Source organism: Cygnus olor, chromosome 3 (assembly GCF_009769625.2).
Source record: "Cygnus olor isolate bCygOlo1 chromosome 3, bCygOlo1.pri.v2, whole genome shotgun sequence".
NCBI lineage: Eukaryota > Metazoa > Chordata > Aves > Anseriformes > Anatidae > Cygnus > Cygnus olor.
The window spans coordinates 3,853,123-3,875,060 of record NC_049171.1 but is presented as its reverse complement, the minus strand read 5'-3'; the positions used below and the strand labels follow the sequence as shown (position 1 = coordinate 3,875,060).

General features: G+C 52.1%; 1 protein-coding gene and 1 long non-coding RNA gene across 3 annotated transcripts; one reads left to right on the top strand and one right to left on the bottom strand.

Annotated features, from left to right (window-relative positions):
* Positions 1-6,862: 6,862 nt before the first annotated feature.
* On the bottom strand, positions 6,863-17,653 carry MCM3 (minichromosome maintenance complex component 3). 2 transcript variants are annotated; one of them, XR_005818969.1, is made up of 18 exons: positions 17,342-17,616; positions 17,015-17,127; positions 16,276-16,484; positions 15,796-15,926; positions 14,928-15,166; positions 14,455-14,563; positions 13,653-13,806; positions 13,438-13,569; positions 12,495-12,703; positions 11,904-12,078; positions 11,271-11,397; positions 10,803-10,953; positions 10,445-10,585; positions 9,943-10,046; positions 9,606-9,688; positions 9,361-9,436; positions 7,875-8,565; positions 7,707-7,718 (listed from the first exon to the last, which is right to left on the bottom strand). XR_005818969.1 is itself a non-coding variant. In XM_040553865.1 (17 exons), exons 1-17 carry the CDS (start codon positions 17,420-17,422, stop codon positions 8,367-8,369), a joined length of 2,433 nt encoding a protein of 810 aa, XP_040409799.1. In that variant the 5' UTR covers positions 17,423-17,653; the 3' UTR covers positions 6,863-8,366. The 2 variants fall into 2 exon arrangements, 1 of the variants encoding a protein (XP_040409799.1); XM_040553865.1 differs by having other exon boundaries at positions 6,863-8,565; positions 17,342-17,653.
* Positions 17,654-17,769: 116 nt separating this feature from the next.
* LOC121068586 lies at positions 17,770-21,230 on the top strand. The gene is made up of 3 exons (XR_005818970.1): positions 17,770-18,892; positions 19,014-19,340; positions 19,736-21,230. It is a non-coding gene; the product is annotated as an uncharacterized LOC121068586 (long non-coding RNA).
* The last annotated feature ends 708 nt before the right edge of the window (positions 21,231-21,938 follow it).

Here is a 21,938-nt window from a genome sequence, read left to right as displayed (position 1 = left end):
TCCCATTCTTCCATCCAGCAGGGATGAGACCAGGGGAATTGTTAGAGCCACACTTGAGAGGAGACAGCAAGCACTGCATGAGACCAAATGCCTCGGTGGCTCAGGTTGGAATCACTGGCCCTGAACCCTTATTATTTGCGATCTTCTCTTGTAAGAATCATGATGACCCTCTAGAAATTGCACGCTCCCCATTTCCCAATGGAAGCTGAAGGTTATGCTCTTATCTATTTCGCAGAATTAAGCTGAAAAGGTCAGGTGCTGCCCTTGGTCCCGCTGACGCGACCAGCTTTGTAATCTGATTTTTTCCCACCGAGGTAAGATTCAGTCAGCACGTTATCAGGGCTGCTCTGGGGAAAGCCCAGCAACCTCTTGCTCACATACAGGCTCTTCCTTAGATAATGTAGGTTGCATTTGCATTTGTACTCTGCACACTGCTGTCTGGTAGGTCTTCCCTAGGTCAGACCCCAGAGACGTGGAGGTAGCTGGCCTCCTGTGCTTCCAGATCCCTTGGAAAGTTTGGGTCCAAGTGCTTCTTAGCATGCAGTATTCTGCGATGGCATCCCACAGCCAAAGGAGGTGGTTACAGAAACCTCATAGGCTTCTGCAGAGAATTGGGCTGGAAAGGATCATGAAAAGGAGCTTAGTGCATCTGCCACCTCTTGCTCAGCATAGCAGCACCTCTACCTGCATCAGGCCTGATCGGTGACTGTCTAACTTGCTCCTGGAGATCTGCATGGTACAGTTCAGCTCACTGTTCTCCTCTGTGTGTGGCCAAGGGGAAAAAATAAATAAATAAATAAAAATGTCAAAGCTTATTTCTATTTTCTCTGAAACAACCACGTCTTTTGGCTTTTAGACAGCATTTTAAACATCATATGGGGGTCCTGACAGAAGCATGACATTGTTGGCTCAAGTTAAGATTGTGGTCCACTTGGTCAATGCCAAGTCTCTTCCTAAAGGATTATTCTCTCCCCACCAGCCTCCTGTCTCTGACTAAAGCAGTTGATTTTTCCTCCTTCAGTTCAGAAGTCTGTACACATCTTGACTGAACCGGGTGTTATACATTTCATATTTCCTCAATTCTATCTGTGTCTTTTGGATGTTCATGGCCCTTCTCAATCAGCCATCACCTGCTGCTATTAGCAGGAAGATATTATTTTCCCATGCCCAGCCTGCTAATCAAAGCAGTGACTAGTACTGCTTCGAGGTCAAACCCCTGGGGGAGTCCTGCTCTGTTCATCCTCCCATATGACAACTACACTCCAAGTAGGGTTTTTCCAAGCAGGTATTAGCCCACCAACTTGTAACTTCACTTCTAGAACACTTTTTTTTAGCATGCTTATGAGAAAGTGATGCGCAAATTTATCAAAAGGCTTAATAACACCACTATAAAACACACCTGTGGTTCGTCTCCTAACCACAAGTCCCATAACCAGCCACTGAACAGCACTGGGGTATGATTTGCTGTATAGTTTTGTTATCTCTTTATTGCATACAACTTTTGCTTTATTATCTGTCCCTGCAGCTGTCTGGAAACTGTAGTATTCCCTGTTTTCTCCATTTTTTTAAACCACATTTTTTTTAAATTCTTTCCAGTTTTCTTCACCTGTCCTCCAACATTTCCCTAACTGAATCCAGTATACTCATTCAGTTCAACTGACATCAGTCATCTAAAATGTGGAGCTGAGCTTGACAATTTAGGCTTACTCTAAACCCAAAGGAGAGGAACAGATGCATTTAAACCACAGCTAATCTCTATCAATCATAATCCCAATTAATTGTAATGCCTGCAGATGCTCAGACTTAGTTACATCTACATAGGATATAATCATGACCTATAGGAATCCAAAATTTTCTTTACCTGGCTTGCATTTAATAGTGTTCCTTCAAGATATAGATATATATACACATATATTTTTTTCTTTCAGGATGTCTTCTTGTGGGATCTTGCCTATTGAACTCCTAATATCGCTCAACTAGGTTTCTTCAAAATTGCAGTCTTTATTCTATGGTCTCCATCCTTTTCTTTCTAAGTATCACAAACTCTATCATCATTTTCATCCACTCCGGAATTTTCAAAGGGTTCTTCTACATCAGCAAGAATGAAGCCTACAAATGAAATCTCCTCGCTCTTTCTCTTTTACGAAAACAAACAAACAAACAAAAAAGCTCTAACAGATTCCAGGGACTTGCTGGGCAGTTTGTATCTGATACACAACAGAGTTTGGGGTAGTCACAATCCACCCAGTCCTGAGCTCTCAGTGACTTAGTCAAAAAGCCTCCTAAAAGATCATCTTGTCTGGAAAGCCAGCAAAACACCCCTGCATTGGCACCATGATGCCACTACTTTCAGGATGTCAAGAAGAATGACAAAAATCTTTATAACTGTCCATGTCCCTACAGGGACAAAAGCTCCCAGCCTCCAAAATGTGGTTACGACAAAACTGCTCTTTGGTCTGTGCAGACTCCTGAACCATGGCCAAAACTTGTTTGGGACAAGGCTAATTAACCCCATCAAAACTGTGCCAAGGACCAAAACAATAACAGAGACAGAGGAGGTACAGTGCCCAAGTCTGTGCCCTGACACCGTGAGTTTTATTAGTGCAGATAGAGCTTCAGTCCCCACGTAGATGAGCATCCAAGAACTGGATGACCTCTCCTGTAACAGCAGACGCAGGCTGCTTGCAGGGAGGTGCTCTCCAAGAACTTCTCTGTTTTGGAGCTTGTAAGTCCAGGTCTTCCATTAATGGTGTTAGTTGACCATTCACTGCCAAGACAATTTTCTTAATGTGGACAGAAAGCTGATGTTCTTCCTTTCCCTCCTACTCCCTCCTACCACTCTTCTGCCTACTGCCACCATAATTCACAGGCCCTCATAGGAACTCTTAGATAAGGTCTAGGAAGGCCAAACTTCCTTTGGCAGGGAAACTACACGTTCGTTTACCCAAAGCACAGCCCTGCAGAGAGCACATGAGGGTGTATTTCTTGGTCTGACCTCAGCCCACATGGGCCAAAGGGTGGCTAAAATGAAGCCACATTTTAGGCATTCCCAGCCTTCGCAGTGCCTCTGCCTACATGGCCTCTTCCCCTTGCAAGGTCCCTCAGAGCAAGAAGGACACCAAGGCCCTGGAGTGTGTCCAGAGAAGGGCTACGAAGCTGGTGAAGGGCCTGGAGCACAAGTCCTGTGAGGAGCAGCTGAGGGCACTGGGGGTGTTTAGTCTGGAGCAGAGGAGGCTGAGGGCAGACCTTATTGCTCTCTGCAACTGCCTGAAAGGAGGGTGTGGGGAGCTGGGGATTGGCCTCTTCTCAGAGGTAACTAGTGATAGGACTAAAGGGAATGGCCTCAAGTTGTGCCAGGGGAGGTTTAGGTTGGAAATGAGGAGACATTTCTTCTGAGAAAGAGCAGTCAGGCATTGGGACGGGTTGCCCAGGGAGGTGTGAGAGAGGGAGTTAGGAGACCCTTATCAAGTAGGGATAGAGCACTGACGGCATTAAACTAGGATGCTACTTAGTGTCTTTGCTAACTATGGTGCATTGTGCAAATTAACTAAAGCAAGAAGCCTTGGGCCCCTTACCAAGGTCAGTCTCCTGATAAGAGAGTGAGCCTATCTTAAGATAATGGTAGAAACTGGTCCTGCAGATGGACAAGAGCCAAGGAGCAACTGAGTCTGTGCAAAGACAAGAGGTCAACTAGCGGTGACGAGGAAGAGTCATCAATCTTCATCGCCACGACCCCCGACGACAACCACCAGAATACACTGCGCAAGCGCAGATGGGAGGAGTTTATGGAAATGACTCCTTGGAACCAATTTTAATATGAAGCGGGGGCAGGTTATGAATATGTAGAGGCGTATTGTGAAACTTCATGCATATGTAACTCTTTACTGCATATAACCAAGGCAAGTTGCCGCGTCAGGCGCGCACGACTTTGGTGGGACTACCCCCCGTGCTGCCCAGCACTGAATAAACATACCTACTTTACAATCTTACTGATTGTGGAGTCCGTTTTCCGCAAGTCAGCTGGTGGAGTCACTGTCCCTGGGGGTGTTCAAGGAGAGGTTGGACGTGGTGCTTAGGGACACGGTTTAGTGGGTGACATTGGGGGTAGGGGGCTGGTTGGACCAGGTGATCTTGGAGGGCTTTTCCAACCCTAATGATTCTGTGATTCTAGCTTGCAGCTGCCTTCCGTTCCCTCAGCTGCTGAGTTACAGACCCTTCTGGCACAAACTCATCTCTCCTCATGCGTGTGGCTGGGATTTACACCCGCTCTTCGGAGTGGGGATGCTGGAAGGCCTGGAGGCCAGCAGCCAGCTCCCTGCTCATCCCCCAGGCCCCACCGACCAGCCCACGATCTATAACCATCCACCAGCCCCAGCAGCTTTCCTCCAGGGTTTCCCCTCCCCTTGTCAGCAAAGACCCTTCCCCAGGGTCCTGATCAACTGCAAAGGGCCTGCACGGGGAGGGAGCTGACTACTCCTAACCGTCGTAGGCCGTAGGATGGGAAAATAAACCTGAGGTTTGCCTACCCTGGAGCTCCCCCTGGTGCCTTGTCCTGGGAAATACAATATTTCTCCATCTGCAGGGACAGGGAACACGAAGGCCGTAGGGGATGGAGAAGGGGAGGTGGCTCTGAAAAACCACTTTCACCACATACTCTCTGCCGTGACCCACAAGGAGGAACAGCCTACAAACTTCAGGGGAGTAGTGGGGGGATAGGAAAGAGATGAACGTAAACCCAGGCCTGCAACAAGGCAACATAGGCGCAGCAGAAATCACCAGGGAACATTTTACGAGCGCTGAGGCAATTTTCCAGGAGAGAAAAGCTGGGTGGGTGTTGTAACCCTCCGTTGTGTCACAGGGAATTTGTGTACAGTGCAAAGGCTGCACAGATTGTGTTTTAATCAAGTGTGATAGCTTATACTAGAAAGATTACACAGCTAAACACCAACAGCTTCATCTCAGGCCCAATCTCTCCCTTCCCAGATAATATGGGGACACCTCCACGGCTTGTAGGAAGCTGCATTTGTCAGGTTAAGTTTCCAAAATTCTGGATTTTTATTTTTTTCAGAGCATGCAGGTTATTTGTGGTTCCCAGTCGGGGAAATGGTGGTGTCGGTGCAGTGAATGGTTTTTGATGTCACACAGACATGGAAACACACGGCTTTGTAGCTGCCCTTTCACTTGAGCCGGAAGAGGCTCACGTTTCAGGCTCTGAGGATCCTCTTGTGTTGAACAACCTGGTGATCATCACAGGCAAAAAGGAAGGAGATAACTGCATCAGGCATTGCTCAACTCAGAGAAATTCATCAGTCAGGGGACTAGCCCAGCCTTTTTGTCCTGTGTTTGGTCCCATCTATTATTCAAGGTCTGAAAAAAGCAGGACTCTTACTCTAGTGTCATATGTTTCTCATATGTCATATGTTCTCTCGTATGTCTCATATGTTCATGTCATATGGACTTCAAGATTCAGGTTCGGAGGATGCCCCAAGGGCTTAGCAGCCGCCCCAGAGTACCCAGCAAGCTTTTCCTACTGGTATACATCAAAACCAGCTTTGTAGATTTTTTTTCTTTGCTACAGCTTCCCACATGCTTAAAAACTGCTTCCCCTTTGCCTGGTCATGCTGCAGGGAGGACAAAACCACACATTTCACTTCCCTGTTTTTATTCTGGCACTGCGAGATATATATATATATATTACTGGCAAAGAGATCAAAGCTGGCTGGATGCTTGCAAAGGGTGGAAACGGACACCCTTTGAAGAAAATGAGGAAAAGGAAAGCACTTTCCCCAGCACATTTCTGTGCTAGTTGTGGATTTTGGTCCCCAAAATACACGTGGAAATACACCGCCAGTTGGTGTTTCCTCGTTTTTGGTCTTTAAGAGTGTGTGTGTGTGTTGTCTTTTTTTTTTTTCCTCCAGCCTGTACACTGGAGCTTCCCTTACAGCTGTGCCATCAGGCTTTCTGGTCCATAATCCTCATGTGGATCCTGGGGCACCTGGACACCATGTACCATACCCCCACATGATGCCCACAAGGTAAGGGCTTGCATAAGCCCCAATTTTTTTTCCCCCTTATTGACAATAAGGCATCCCCCTTCCTTATTGCATTTGCACCCTTACTGGTGCATAAAGATGATCTTTAAGGTCCTTTTCAACCCAGGCCATTCTATGATTCTATGATAAAGCTTGAGCCCTCAAGACCTTCTTATCCAGAGCTATTTGTGAGCAGTAGGATTCCCTGGACATCAGGAGTGGCTTTTAAGGAATGAGAGGCATGCTAGGAATAAGGTCTTAAACTGTTTTTTTCAAACTGCAGCAAAGCTGATCTGCCAAATCCTGCACGAGGGAGCAGACAGCTTTGGGAGGGAGCAGACATCTTACAGAATTGCTGACTTTTGGGATTTCCTGGAGGGTTGAGGCATGTAGATTGGATCTGTGGAACCAGGCAAAGGCTAACAGCAGATTTCTATCGTCATTTACCAAATTTTTATCTAGGAGTGCACGTTTCCTGCTGCTGAGGGTGCTCAGTTGAAAGCACATCCTCATTCATGCACAAGTCGGTAAGAAAACCAGATCTACCTCCAGCAAAAGGTGTCTGGGTACATTTGCTGCATTGCTCCTGGCCAGGGAATTGCAACATGGAGCCAGCATGGCCTTGGCCATGCAGGAGCCAAATGCCCTGGTTTAAGGGGCAAGAGGGGGTCTGCATTCATCAGCCACCCACCCCCAGGACAGCTCTGCAAGGTCCTGATCCACCAAGGTCCCTGCAGAGGCAGGGTGGTGGGGCAATGTGCCCCAACCCATCCCCGAACCCAGAGTCAGGCAGCAGCCTGAAGACTTTTTATGGCAAATCACGTGAGAAATGGTATCTAGATGCATTTTATTATTCAAGGTGATATTTATGGTGTCACTGACACAGAAATGAAGGCACATTAACCACGCAGATGCCCTGAGAAGGGCAAAGACACCAGGAGAAGCCTATGGCGCTCAGGGCCTTCTCCAGAACTTAACATCAAATTCACCAAGACAAAGTTAAAAAAAAAAATTAAAATCCCAAACCTTCAACAGCTCTGACGACAGAAACAGGTTTGACCACGTGTTCAGCTTTTCTTGAAAGCCAGCCCTGGCCATGAAAGCATGCTGGTTTCTAGAAATATCCCATCTCCAGGAATTAGTCACCTAGACATTCCCAGAAAATGAAACAAACAAATTGCCCAAGGGTGAGGGAAGGCTTTCATGGTTGAGTAGCTTGTGGTTCTCTTCCACGGGACTCGGGAAGGGTTGCAGCAACACAGCCTGGGCAACATACAGGGGATGTAGGATCCTAGGCCCCAGAAGTGCTTTTTAAAACCCTGACCTTTCTTAGGTACAGGTTTCCTCCTATTTTATATTCATACAGGAGCCACCCCAGACTAGAGAAGGGCTGGAGACCTAATCCATATGCAGTGGGGGCACAGCTGGACAGCTCAGAGCATCCCAGGTCCTTCCCATCAATTCCGGGCTAAAAATCCCAGCAGGGCTGCAGAATCCAGCAATGGAGCTGACCCCCAGGCAGTGGAGCAGATCAGGGTGTACTTGCTCCTGCATGGCCAGAAATTGTCTTCCACAAGGCTACTCGCTGCCAACAGGACAGGCATGAGGTGTCTGTGCTTGGGAGAGAAGCAGATCTAAGCTACGTAATTGGGGAAATAAAGGGGTGAAAAAAGCGGGGGAAAAAAGCTTCACTATTAATAGTGAGTTTCCATACTGCTTCTTACCACCACTGCTATTGTATGTTGGATTCCTAAACCCAATTTTTTTTTTTTATTCAAAGGCTGAAACCATTACCACCAACTGGGGAGCTTGCACGTTACACTGAGGGGGGGGGGTGGGAACTTTTTTTTAATTAAATGATAAAAAAAAAAAAGGAGGTAAAAAGGCTCCTTCCGGTCTGGGAAGTCCATGGTAGAGTAAAAATATAAAAAAGGATGATTTACATGGGCAAAAGCCCATGGGAGCCCTGCACCAAACCAAACTGTCCTTGAGTAAAATCAGCCTGAGCTCCCCAGCTTGCATAACCAAGACCAAATCTAAAAACACTTTAAAACCATCAGTAATGTGCACATAAGTTCTTCCTTTTGGCTACTTGCCAAACCAAACCTCTTTCCAAATACTCCAGCAGCTCAGAGGTGGCATGTCAGAGAGCTTTCAGATTTCCTGGCTTCTTTGGTGCCAGCAACGCACAGCGAGGAACAACTAAAGTGCACAGGCTCAAGCTCCCCAAAGTTCAGCTCAGCCAAATGAAGCATTCAGGAGAGAGATGAAGGTCAATACGAAGAGTCTTCAGGCTAAAAGTCCGTGAGAAGTCGGGTTCTTCCACCCAGAGGCTCAAATTAAGAAGATAATGTCATCGGACACCATGATCTGGTTGTCGTCTTGCATGTGGGCCAACGCCAGTTTCACTTCAGGCAGCGAGAAGGGCTCGGGGTTGTCGCGGTTGATGGACTCCATCACGCTCTTCAGGCCCACGGACTGGGCATGGGAAGCTTTGAAGACCTCCAGGAGCGCAGCCTTGAATGCTTTCAACCTAGGTGAGAGGTAATCCCCATCAGAGACCAAACACAGGCCCTTCCTCTCCCTTCCCAGCCACGGATATCGCAGCCCTCGACCATCCCAGAAGATCACCCAGTAGGAAAACCAAAGCTAGAGCTGGGAACACCCACCAGAGGTCTGCTCCAGAGACCTGGGTATGCCCCTAGAGCTGCTGCACCCACCCCGCACATCTCCAGCCCATGGATACCAGCTCCAGGCCTGGGGCTAACCCAGCCCTGCCTCCCTCCTGCTCCCTCTCTGCACCCAGTCGTCCACATCCAGCTCCAGCGTCTGACTTGAGGCACGGTGTTATCATTCAGAGCACCCTTTAGACCAGCTGGGGTGCAAGTCCTCTGGCTGAAATCCAGCTCTCCGGGATACAAACCAACGTTTTGGACAAGAGTTTGGACCCACCAGCTCAGCTCCAAGCAGCATCAGAGTCTAAGCAGCAGCCTCGTGACTGCAGGTAAGAAGGGAGCTGACTCTGCTCGCATCCCAAACAAAAGGCAGCAGCCTTAAGGTGTTGAGAGCTGCAATTACCAGCACCTCGGGAGGTATTGAGCAGAAATCCCCTCTCCAAATCTAACTCGGGCTGCCCCGGCTTGGCTCACACAGCTGGGAAGACGCCACCATGCAACCCAACAACACGCTCACGGCTTTCTGCAGGAAAAAAACCCTCCCACACCTGAGCTCTATGGGTATCAAAGCAGGGAAGGCCCAACCAGCTCATCCCCCCATGGCCCAGGCAGGACAAACACCTCCTCCTGCTGCTTCTCCAGCCCCCACTCACCTCGGATCAGCCAGCTCTGGCTTCTTCGCTTCGCCAGAAGCCGAGGCTTCGGGCGTCTTGGGTGTATGTGCCTGGACTGGAGGAGGAAGAAGAGTTATCTTCAGCCTGCCCGGTGCCCAGACAACCAGAGAACCAAAGCACGAGCTGCAGCAACCAAACCAGGCCGTGCTCAGCCTCTTCGGATGGGGTGGGTGAACCCAAACTCCCAGGAGATACCACATGCCAACGAAACCCCACTGACTCACCCTCCGGCATCTCCTGCTCAGCGTCGCTGAAGTCATAGGGGTCATAGGACTCTTCCTGGCCCTCCGTGCGTGCCTTCTTCCTCCTGGGTGGGGGAAGAGGATGTCACCCGCGATCCAGCCCAAGCACGCAGCTCAGGAGACCCCCCCCAGAGCTCTTGCAGGACCACACGGGGTAGTTGTGGCCTGCGGGTAAGCCCAGGGCTCATCCACCACCCCCTAGTCACAAATGTTGAGTTTTAGGGCTGTCGCCCGTGGTTCCCCTATTACAAGTTTGGGCCAAACGATCTGCTGGGTTTAACAAAACGTGGAGTATTTCCCCAAGGCCTGCCGTAACTACCTTTGCTTCCTGCCCTCCTCCTTTGGCTGTGTCTCCTCGTCCTCCTTCTCAGTCTCCGAGTCATCCTCCACCTGTTTTTTGCGCTTCTTCTCTTTCTCCAGCACCTGCACAAGGATGACAGGCAGGACTCAGCCCCCTTTCAAGGTGGGCAGGATCCCATCCCTCTGCTCTCCAAGAGCATCACCCTGTTTGCTCCCAATGCAAACTTGCCCCCTACAAGACCCATCCTCCCGAGCTTCATCCATCCACACGGACCTGCTGTGAGTTTTGGGGCTCACCAACCTCCCACAAAGCCTTATTCCACATCGCCAAAGCCTCCTGGAGGTATTTTTGGGGTCTCTCAGCAGTGCATGCCAAGACGCATCCCTTCCAACCGGGCAGAAGGACACCAGACCCCACCAGCAGCCCCATTTGCTCGGCCTGCACTTGTTCACCGCCCATATCTGCCCCTTCTAATGACCCCTGCGGGATCCCACAGCCACTGAGGGACGCTTTCCCCCACCTTTTTGAAGTAGGCGAACTGCACCAGCTCCAGAGCCGCCTCTGCGTCCTGCAGATCGACCGTCTTGTTCATCCTGGCCTTGGCGTGGGCCGTGGAGAGGCGGATCAGGGTCTCCAAGGTACGGGCCGTGACCGGGGAGGTCTGGGGTGAAAAAAGAGGCGGTGGTGAGACAGCAGAGCCCATGAGGCCGTGACCCCCTAACGCAGCATCTGGTTCACCCCTTTTACGACCCCAAAATGGTCGCATCCAGATGACCTTCACCAGCCCCTTCCAACCTCAACCACTCCGTGGTTCGAGGTGGAAAACACCCGTAAGGGGAGAGGTTTCCCTCCTCCTGGCACGAGTAGGAGGAGCTCACCCTGGCGATGTCCGAGCCCATCTGGTTCTGGCTGCGCAGGCGGGAGTACTCCTCCGCTATGTAGTTCGCCGACTCCTGGGTCAAGACGGGCTTAATCATCTTGGCGACGTGGATGTACTTCCTCATGAACTCCATGCTGACGATCTTCTCCCTGCGGGGGACACACACACACACCCATGTTCTTCAGGGGAGCAGAGGGGACGAGCAAAGAGCGCGTGCAGAAGCAAGGCTGCACCCCAAGGAGGGCACTGCCCTTCGTGGGCATCCAGGCGTGTGGAAAATTCAGCTCCAGATGTTCCCCATCACCTGCCTCACCATCATTCCGACCCCACGCCTTGCTGCGGACCACCTCCAGCACCCCTGTCCCCAGCAGTAAGCCACCAGCTGATTGCTCCAGCCAAACCCATAGCGTTTTGGCATCAACTTGTCACCCCCAGAGAGCCACGGGGGCACGGGACAGGGACTCACTTGCGGCGATTGGGGCCATGCAGGAGGTCATCGTGCTTCTCGTACACTTGGAGCTCCTGTTCCTCCTCCTGCGCGAAGTCGGGGTCATCCGTAGCCAGGATCTCCACGGCGCTGCCCAGGGGCATGGCTGGAGAGGGGAGGGTTCCCAAAACCAGAGTTTTAGCTTCCCGTAGCCAGAAGCCACCTAACTAGTAGCACTCAGCAAAACCACAGACACCGAACCCAAAGAGCTGCCAACAGGTGACAACGCAGAAAGGACAGCTACGAGCCTGGGGAAGAAAAGTTCGCCGAGGACTTCCAGCAACGTGGTGCTGCTCTTCTGATCTCCCTCTCAAGACAGACTCAACCCAACAGCTCTTCTGGTGCTCCCACCCAGAGAAGCTTGGGTTGTGCCTCAACACAAGGACTCCAACTCTCTGCTCCCCCGTCACCTGAGCCACGCCGCCCAGGACAGAGATGGGCACCAGCTAGAGGAACGATGGACATTCTTTACCTCAAGGTCGCAGCAAAGAAATGACCAACAGCCCACTCAGAACAAGGGTCTGGTCTCTTCTTGCCCCAAGCAAGAGAGAAGCAACCACAGGCAGAGAAACCCCCTAACTCCTGGGCTCGCAGACACCAAGGGTAACTCACCGTCCCCGTCCTGCTCGTTGGGGTTGCGGTAGCGGTGCATCCGCAGGACGTGGTCCGAGATCTCCCTGTCCTGCTCGGGGTCCATCTGGTCCAGCATGATGAAGAGCAGGTCGAAGCGGGAGAGCAAGGAGTCCTGCAGGCCGATGTTCTCCATGGGCGTCTTGTACTGGTCGTACTGCAGGAGGTTGAAGTAAGGAGGTGAAATAAGGAGATCCGCAAGACTCCCACAACCCAGACAGTTGAACACTGAAGATATCATGCTAACCCCAGCCTGCTGCAGCACTAAGGCCGCTTTTCCCCATCCAGGAAGATGGGCGTAGCTCTCACTTGCAAGGAAATCCCCTATTTTTTGTGATCCTAGGTCAAACACCAAGCCTGGAGGTGACACATGACACCGAGGCAGCACTGAGCTGGGGCGAGAAACCCCACGAGCCCCAGGAGATCCAAGCAAACAAGTTCTCTGCCCCAAGCATCCCAGTCCCACTCAGAACCACAACACCGGTCCTGGGGGACCTTTGGGGTTTCGCCAGCTGCCTCTTCCACAAAGAGGGCCCCCAGCAGCCTTCCCCACGGCGGGGGCCCAGCACTCACCCGGCCGTAGACGGGGTTGGCCGCCGCCAGGACGCTGCAGCGGGAGTTGAGGCGAGCGTGCATGCCGGCCTTGGCGATGGTGACGCGGCCCTGCTCCATCACCTCGTGTATGGCCGTGCGGTCGATGTCGGACATCTTGTCGAACTCGTCGATGCACACCACGCCCCGGTCTGCCAGCACCATGGCCCCCGCTTCCAGGCGCCGCTCACCTTGGGGTGGGGGGAGAAAAAAGGGGTCAGGACGCCGCGGATGAGAAGCAAGCCCCCAAGGAAGAAGAAAAGCCCCAGGCTCCTGGCTGTCAGCCAGGCCCCGCAGGGGGTACACCTGGTAGAACAGGAGACCACCACCTATCAGTGGAGAAGACACCCCTAAAAACACCATTATCCTTGCCCTCAATCATCCAGACAAAGCAGGTCCTGCAAATGCCACCGCAGAGAGGACAAGTCTTACGAGGAGCAGCTGAGGGAGCTGGGATTGTTCAGCCTGGAGAAGAGGAGGCTCAGGGGCGACCTTCTCGCTCTCTATAGGTACCTTAAAGGAGGCTGTAGCGAGGTGGGGGTTGGTCTGTTCTCCCACGCGCCTGGTGACAGGACGAGGGGGAATGGGCTAAAGCTGCGCCAGGGGAGGTTTAGGTTGGATATTAGGAAGAACTTCTTTACAGAAAGGGTTGTTAGGCATTGGAATGGGCTGCCCAGGGAAGTGGTTGAGTCACCACCCCTGGAGGTCTTGAAAAGCCGTTTAGATGTAGAGCTCAGTGATATGGCTTAGTGGAGGGCTGGTTAGTGTTAGGTCAGAGGTTGGACTGGGTGATCTTGGAGGTCTCTTCCAACCTAGGTGATTCTGCGATTCTGTGAAACAGCAGGCCTGGACCTTGTAGAATCCCTCCCGGGTTTTAACCAGCATCCTGCCACCAGTTCCCACTGGGAACCAGCCCACTCCTTACCGGTTTCTTGGTCGGTGGTGATGGCAGCAGTCAGGCCAACGCCGGAGGAGCCCCTGCCGGTGGTGGCAATGGCGCGGGGCGCGGTGCTCAGCACGTAGCGCAGCAGCTGAGACTTGGCGACAGAAGGGTCTCCTGAAACGGAGAAGAAGATTTGCTAATAACCACCATCTCGATGCCATGAAACCAACCTCAGCCTCTCCTCTGCCCAGCCAGACCTATCAGCAAGATGTTGATGTCTCCTCGGATGCGGCTCCCGTTCTCCAGGATTTTCTCCACCCCTCCCAGCAGCATGCAGAGGATGGCTTTCTTGATGAACTCGTGCCCATGGATGCTGGGCGCCAGGGACCTCGCCAGCTGGTCAAAGATATCCTAAAGCAGAAGGGGTAAAGCACAGCCCGTAAGACAGACTGTAGCAAATAAGAACAGTAAGAGCAAAATAAGAACAATAAGAGCAATTCTTCACAAGTGCATTTCAGCACAGAAAAAGATATTATTCCTGTCACAGAGCCACACTGGAAGAATATTCCAACATTATTCTGTTAAATTATGCTTATCAATGCAGCTCTGAAGCCCTAGACCATCCAGCAAGCACCAGAAGCAGCAAACCCCATAAGAATAAGGTTTTATCCTTTCCACACTATAAAGCAAAGAGCTGAACAGAGGACCAGGCTGGGGCTGACCCCCATTCCCTCCTTAGCCCACGGACTGGAATTTTGCTGCGTTTCCTTTCAGATACCCATGCTGTCATCTCATTCCGTTCTTGGGTTTAACGAGGGAAGACGGAATTCTTCTGCCGGGGAACTTTTCTGGCAGCCAGCTAGCAGAGTCAGGGCGCACACAACACCGCCGGATCTCCATCTCGACAGCTATGCACAGCAGAGCTGCCAGCAAGCTCTGCTACCACAATGGAAGCAGCAACAAAAATCTAACAGGAGTTGGCAAAAGTCTAAGCAGAAACGCAAAGAAAGCCAGTGGAAAATCCTAGAAGGCAGGCTCTGAAATAAGACAAATAAATACCTTGGATCGATTCTTGCTGAACCTCTTGATCTTGGCCACATCAGTAGCGGAGTAGAGAGGCCGAGCGTCTTTGCTCATCTGCTTCACGTGGCAGGCAATGAGGATAGTCCTGGGAAAGTGACACAGCCCTGATCACACACCTGCAAACCTCACCGAGCCCATGGGGGCCACAGCAACAACAAAGCAGAAACTTCCGGGGGATCATCTTTGGCTCTAGGAAGTCACGGAGAGGGATGGGAAGCTCCAAGAGCCGTAATCCCTCTGTCTGACTGCACTGCTCCATCCGTGGAGCATCTTTAAGAAAACCCAGCCCACCCTGTGGGCAGCTGGAGCTCAAAACTCAACACTGACCCTAAGGAGCAAACCATTTCCAAGTGATTTCAACCAACATTTCACCCGGCTCTGTGGTGGCAACCTGCCTGCCCCGTATCTCCTCCTCCAGAGGCGCGACCCTACTAAGAAGGGATGCTCACCTGAACGTCCCCGAGGTGTAACCACCTTTCTTTCCCGGCAGGCAGCGGTACGTGCCGACCACCTGGATGCGGTCCCCAGGCTTCACCTTGTCCACCAGGTCGTCGTCCAGAATGACGTCCACCGAGCGCGGCAGCTGCCCGGCTGGTGCCTTCTCAGGCATCTCCTGGATGGTGATGGTCTGGTGGTCCTTGTAGACCGAGAGGCCAAACTCCGTCTCCAGGGGGTTGTTCTCTTCATCCTTAAGGAGGAAGTAAAAAGGTTAGCAACGGTTTTTTGGGAGCACAGGGAAAAGGGACTGCATCACCCAGCACACAGAAGACCACTGCAAGGGGCTGCTTTACCAGGCCTGCCAGAGCCCGGGGTTCACCAGCTCCCCCGATCTAACGCTGCCAGCACTGCTGGTCCATTAAAAGTCCCTCCAAACCCTGTCCCTAGTGCAGGTGGTGGTAACACATCACCCATGCAGAAGGCGTGGGCAATGCGGACAATACTCAGGTCATCCTTTTCCTTCCTCCACTCCCCCTCTGCCCGAGGGTCCGTGTACCCTCTCCGGGGCAGCACAGACATGCTCGCAGGTCCCAGAAGGCACAAAACTGGCTGACGTCCCACCGAGAAGCCAGCTGAGCATCCTACAGCAGAACTAAGATCATAATTGGCATTTGCGAGTGAGTCTGGTGACCAGCAAAAACCTTCGTCATCTGTTCCTAGCAGTTTTCCCACACCACCACACTTCACATGTGATGTGTCCTCTCTGTACCCCAAGGCCACGTTAGATGAGGAAGCCCAAAGGCATCTGAGACCCTCGGCTCAGAGCAGGAATGTTCTCCCCAGAGGAACCTGCTGACACCTCCCACGAGGCCACCTCACCTTTGTAGGGTAGACAGAGCTGGACGGGAAAGCATCCAGGGACGTCAGGTCCGTGTACCGGCGCTCGATGGTCTTCTTGGTCGCGGGGCAATAGTGGACGCTGCGGACGACCTTGGGACGGACCAGAGAGCCTGGGTTGGGAAGGAAGAAGAGTTGGGGGCAGGAAAATCCCAATCCACCTGGTTGTCAGCAGGCAATGCCCAACAGGGTTGCCACCACGTGGGACACGACCTCCGGCAACCAGGGTCTGTTTTGTGACAGGATTTGCCGAATTCCTTCCACAAAGACCACCCCAACATCCAGATCTTCCGCAAGTTCCCTGTCCCCCTCGCTCAGGTTGTCCACCACTGGTGGATTCCCCATGGACAACCCTTCCAAACCTGGTGGTAGAACCCCTCCAAGCCCCTCCACAGCAAACACCTTGACCTCCTCAGCCTGCACAGCTACACCACGTGCACCCGGACAAGTCCCCGGGCTCACATTTCGTCACGATGCCCTCCACGCAGACAATGCAGCTCAGGAAGCAGGCGGTCAGCGTCCGCGGCGAGACGTGCTTGGAGCCGAAGCTGCCCTCCAGCCCGATGTAGAAGTCCTCGTACTGCTTGGCATAGGTGGCGTCGACGGAGGCCACGAAATCCTTCAGAGCACGCTGGAAGGCGACGAGCTCCTCAAAGGCGTTGTTCAAAAGCCTGCAACAGAGGGAGGGGATGACCGGGAGCTGCAGGTACGCTGGCAGCCCCTTTCTGCCCTCCTCCACAAGCAGCTCTGGCAAAGCACTCAAAGCTCTTCCAGGTGCCTCAATGCACTCAAAGTTTACCGAGAACGTGAGGCAAAAATAATCTGAGTTCCTAGTCACCAACAGCCAGGAGCTGAAAATGAATCAGTCCTATCTGAAAGGCTTCTGAAGAAGTATCAGTCGTATCCGAAAGACTTCACGTGTACTTAAACAGACCTGCAAGCTCACTCAAGAACACCCCAAAGTTGTAGAAACAGGACGATTTGCATCATGCAAGCAACTGCTGCTCACTGCAAACACTCAGAGTCTTTCTGCCAAATGAATAAGCAGCAAGCTTGGAAGGGATAGATGCGACGGGGAAGGAGAAGGCCCTTCCAAATTTCCAGGGGCCCCCAGCTGCCCGTGGAGCACAGGACGGGGTCTGGCCCTTCTTGGCCAAACCTCAGGGACCCGCAAAGCGGCGGTGCGCCCGGCCCCACGCACCGGCTGGCTCTCTTCTCGTTCTTCCGCCGCAGGTCGTTGATGCTGACCAGGAGGCGGTACTGGTTGTCGCTGATCATGTCGCGCACCTTGCCGTGGTAAACCCCTTGATCTTCCTGCGGGAGAAAAAAAAAACAAAAAAAAAAAAAAAACAAAAAAAAAAACACCAAAACCCCCCAAAATACAGGTTTGCATCAGCTGTGCTGAGCAGAAGATGCGGGGGGATGGGGGGGGGGGGGGGGGAAGGAGAGGAAGGGGGTAATCCCCACCACCGGGACGAAGGGGTGCACCACCCCTTCCCCCCCCATCCCAAAGCACCCCGCTCCTCACCTCATCGTCCAAAAAATCGAGGTAATCGCGCTGCGCCTCCCGCAGCTCCGCGTCCTCCAGCCCTCCCGCCGGCGCCGCCATGCTGCTGCTGCTGCTGGGGAAGGCCGGACGGGCGCCGGAGCCCCCGCCTCCGGTGTTGCAAGGGGAAGAAGAAGCCGGGGGAACCGGTAAAAAATGGGGAGAAATCGGTAAAAAGCGGGGGGCACCGGCTAGGACCCGGCCCGGCCCCAAAGCGCAGCACAGCCGCCGCGCTCCCCTCTTGGCGCCAAACCCGGGAGGTTTCCCGCCAGCCGCCGGGCGCCAGCCAATGGGAGCGCAGAGGGAGGGCGCGGGAGATGACGCGCCAAAGCGCCAGCCAATCGGCGGCGAGCAGGGGGGCGGGCGGGGGCGCGCTTTGGGCTGAGGGCGGGGGCTGCGGGGACCGGGATCGGGGATGGGGGTTCCGGGATCTGGCCCTGGGGATTTGGGATCAGGGATCCAGGATCCGGCCCTGGGGTCCCGTCCCACACAAATCGATATTTTTTGGGGGGGAAATACCGATTTCTTCTTTTATTACTTTTTTTTTTTTTTCGTTGTGTCTCCGGAAAGCCCCGTTTCCGGGTGTTTTCGCCCCAAAGGGTGCCGGCTGGGCACTTCTTTCCCCTAATTTTAGTTGTAGGTGACGCTTTCCTGGGCTGGCTGCGTCTTTTGGGAAGTGTCAGAGGCAGGGACAAACGCCGAGACCTCTCCGTGCGCAGGAACACACTGACACCCCTTCAAAAGGAACATATGGCATATATGATATATATTACCCTCTAAGATATACTATAATATTAGCCCTCAAAAATAAGTAATCCAAACCGTGATCAAAAAAATAAGAAAAAAATGGAAAAGCTGGGAAATGTCAGCAGGTCACAACAGGCGCCCCACCTGGGCTGTGTCCCCAGGTGGTGTTTTAGCCAGAACCAGCTTTTGGGGGTCTGCTGATAAATACTGGCCTGGGACAGAGGCGTCCTCCGCAATTCTGTGATCTGCAGGAGATGCTGGGAACGGTTACTCCCCCGTTTCTCCTTTTCCTTTCACTTATCTGCAGCAGATCCCTCTAAAATGACTTGGAAAGATTATTACTAACTGATGTGGCTGGTTTAGGACACGCATAGCACAAGTCCTCCTGGAGATGTGTCCTGCTTTTGCAAGATTATTTTTTTTTTTCATGTTGTTTTGCGTCAGAGTGGAAGCTCAGATTTTCCTTCGCAAGTTTTTGGGCCCTCCTCTGGAGTAACTTGATGGAGCGTTATTGCATTTGGCAGGGTGGCAGGAATGAAGGATCTCATGCTCTGCTGCTGTTTTCTCTATTTTTTTCTCCACTCTCTCTCGCTGTTCTGGCTCCAGAGTTGCTCTCCACAGCAGGAGCAGCCTCCCTGCTGCCTCTCCTCAAAGCCAGCCCTTCCCATGATTTTCTGGAGATTTCTCCTTTCCGTTGCAGGTGACGTGAGACAGGGCAGCAGGAGAGGAGTGACAGCGACCAGAGAAAGCCTTCGGTGTGCCCCTGTGTTAGCAAGGAAAGTCAAAGTACATAAACTGGGGAGGAATCAGTCCCAGTGTAATTCCCAAAAGGAAGCATAATGTATCCTACAGATGTCAGAACCCGGCATTAAATTGCAGCTCTGAGATGTTTTCCCTCTCCCTGCAGTAGGTGGTGCATTCAATCCAGCGATGGGTGCAGCCTGCTGGCTTTGCTGCAGGTAAGAGCTGGATGGAAGGGCAGAAACCTCGCTCAGAGGGCAGTTCCTCGTGCCCCTCTGGCCACAAAACACCCGAGGAGTTCAGCTGCCAGCCAGCGCGTTCCAAGCCAGAGCAACCAGGGTCGGATTCAGACCCGTAGATCTACATCACAAATGAATCTCGCCCACGTTTTGGTTCCTTGCTCTCCGAACAAGTCCCAGCCCGAAGATGCTGAGCAGGTGGAGAAGGGAAGAGCGGAGGGGAGCCGCCAGGAACTGTCGCTCCAGGCCGCAAGGTAATGAGAATTAGGGCTAAAAATAGCTGCCCGTTGTTATTCATGACCGTGCCCTATAGCAACTGCTGCGGTGTGTGGCTCTTGTGTGAATAATTAATTGTGACAGGGCAAAGACAATGGGATGGAGAGGTGGAGGTGGCTGCAGGCGGGCTGGGACCTGGGCACGGCCACAGAAGCACGGTGGGTGGGGAGGGATCGCATATTCGAAGCCCTTGTCAGCCAGGAGCCAAGCAGGACCTCGCAATTCTGATTTAACTGTACCTGTGGTTACCAAGAAGTTCCAGGTTTACGATGCAAAATATTAAAAATAAGCATTCTGGGGGGAGGAATTAAAATAACAAAACTGAGTGCAAAAATAGCAAAACTTGTGCAAATCTCTGCCCTTCAGGGTTCAGTTGGGTTCTGTCCCAGATCTCCAGGGAATCGCCGCCCCGATGTCGTGCCGCATCTCAGCTGGTTCTGAGCAGGCGAAGCAGGCTCACAGAGATATTTAGGCTCCTCGCACCCAGTAAAAAATAAACAGGAATTAGGCACCTGAATGCGTGGAGAGCCTGGGCTGCAGAGCTCGCAGAGAAATGAATGAAAGCCCAGAAGAATCACAGGTGAGTACAGGAATAATTTCCAGGGGTGAGTTGCACCCAAGGGGTGCTGAGCAGAATACCCCAGCTGTGCCTGTTTACAGGGTGCGTTTTCCTTACATCTCTGCACGTGCACAAGGTTTCTGAGATCCCTTTATGGGATCTCCGTGGTCCCTCCCATGCTTTGTTTTTCCCTTGGTTTAACTAAAAATCGGTTTCCACACCAGAAGTCAGTTTTCAAGTTGCCACCTATTAGCTTTCCCTCATGCTGAGCACCATTATCTCACCCATATTGGGGCGAGGCTTGTGGTCCATTCACAGCTCCAAAAATGAGGAGTCAGCACCCCACATCCAGCGGAGCGTCACCTCATCATCAAGCAACGCTTTGGAGTGGAGATTTTTAATGTATTTGTAATAAAGCACAAGTGTAGTGACGTGGAATGAACGGGAAAAAATGCTTTTTATAATTGTAACCGTATGGGAAAATTAAAACTACCTGTGACATGGTTTTGTCGGTGTAAATTTTAAGTTTTCCAGGGGATGTAAGGGGTTTCTCCGCTCTGGCTGCCCTCCAGCTGCGCCTGCAGCAGCTGACCCCAAATCAGGGAATTTGCCCTTGCAAGAGGAGAGCCATCGTGACTCTCTCCCCTGCAGGACCGAATGTGGAAGACGTAACTCGGTGCTGGAGGAACCCTTCTTAATCCTCTGATCTGACCTTCCACATAACATAGGTTGAGGAATTTCACCCGCTCGCATCTGCACCATCTGAGGCATTTCCAACGTCATTTTCTTGAAGTATTTGCTATTCCCACGCGCTCTGGTAAATCTTTAAACTGATCTGCCTCTTTTTTTTTTTTTTTTTTTCCTGATGTCTGGGCAGAAAAACACTGAAAACAACTATCAGTGTAGCTGAATGGGATATCTTTACTTAAACACACCGGGAACTCCTCGTATCTCCCCCGGAGAGCGCAGCAAGTAGGTAAAAAGCTAAGGCTCTGACCTTCAGCATATTGGCACGCATCGTGGCCACCTCCTTGCTTCCAGGAGCAGGAAGCCTCGTGTGCCCAGCTCTGCTTTCCCTGCTGGGAGCAGCTAGCACAGTGTCAGCACAGCCTGTGAAATCTTGTGGTCCTGCGTCTGATGCTCAGCTACCCCAGCGCCTCCCGGATCCCCTGGGTGAATCGCTCTCTCCTGTTGTGCCGGAGGAAAATACGGCAATTAAATGAAAATTAATAATAAATAAACGCATTTTAAAAAAAGCTACCCACAGGCCACGATGGAAAATGAATCCCTGAGGAAACAAAGCCGGAGGAGAGGCTGAAGCACCGGCCAGGAGCGCGTCTGCAGAATGTGGCAACCCCGCCGCCTTTCCAGGGAAGTCCGGGTGGCCCAAATATAGATCCCCGGAGGCTGTGCCTTGCTATTTCTGTCTGCTCATCTGCTGTCATGAGTTCTGCCCGTTCCTACAGACAGTGACAGCTGGCTCTTTTTATTCCTCATTTTCTTTCCTCCCCCCCCCCAACAAGCTTGGAATTCACCGATCTGTATGCAAAGCCACAAAGCAAGGATGCTCCCGTTTATTGCTGGTGATCTCAGGGCCTGGTTCTGGCCACGAGGCAGGATCCAGTGGTCACTTCTCCAGGTGATGCCCAGTTCTGGGAGACAGGGAGCTGCAGCAGCACATGGGGCAATGGGGTTAGACCCCATTAGCAATCCTCATCTGACTGTCACGACCTATGCTCAGCCCCATCAGGCAGAAACGGCCTGACCCCGCTGGTTGTGCAATGAGGTCTGTGGCGGGGGGAACAAGGGAAGGTGGCAAAATGAACCGTGCTCAGTGCTTCCTTCTGACTGCGTGGGCTGGGTTTGGTAACCCGGGGCTTTTAGGGCTGTTTTTCTGAATTACTAGTTACAGAAAGCACAGAAACAGGATTCAAAACTATTGCAAAGGATTCATGTAGCCCAGCACCCTGAGACTTGCACATGTTCTTACAAAGGAAGAAGAAGAAAAAAGAAAAAG

Excerpts from the sequence above, each read along its gene's own strand:
- MCM3 (XM_040553865.1), bottom strand. The coding sequence starts at position 17,422 with ATGGCGGCGCCGGCGGGAGGGCTGGAGGACGCGGAGCTGCGGGAGGCG. Across the intron at positions 14,564-14,927 it reads TACACCTCGGGGACGTTCAG|GACTATCCTCATTGCCTGCC; the intron begins GTGAGCATCCCT and ends TCACTTTCCCAG. Across the intron at positions 12,079-12,494 it reads CCAACCCCGTCTACGGCCGG|TACGACCAGTACAAGACGCC; the intron begins GTGAGTGCTGGG and ends AACCTCCTGCAG.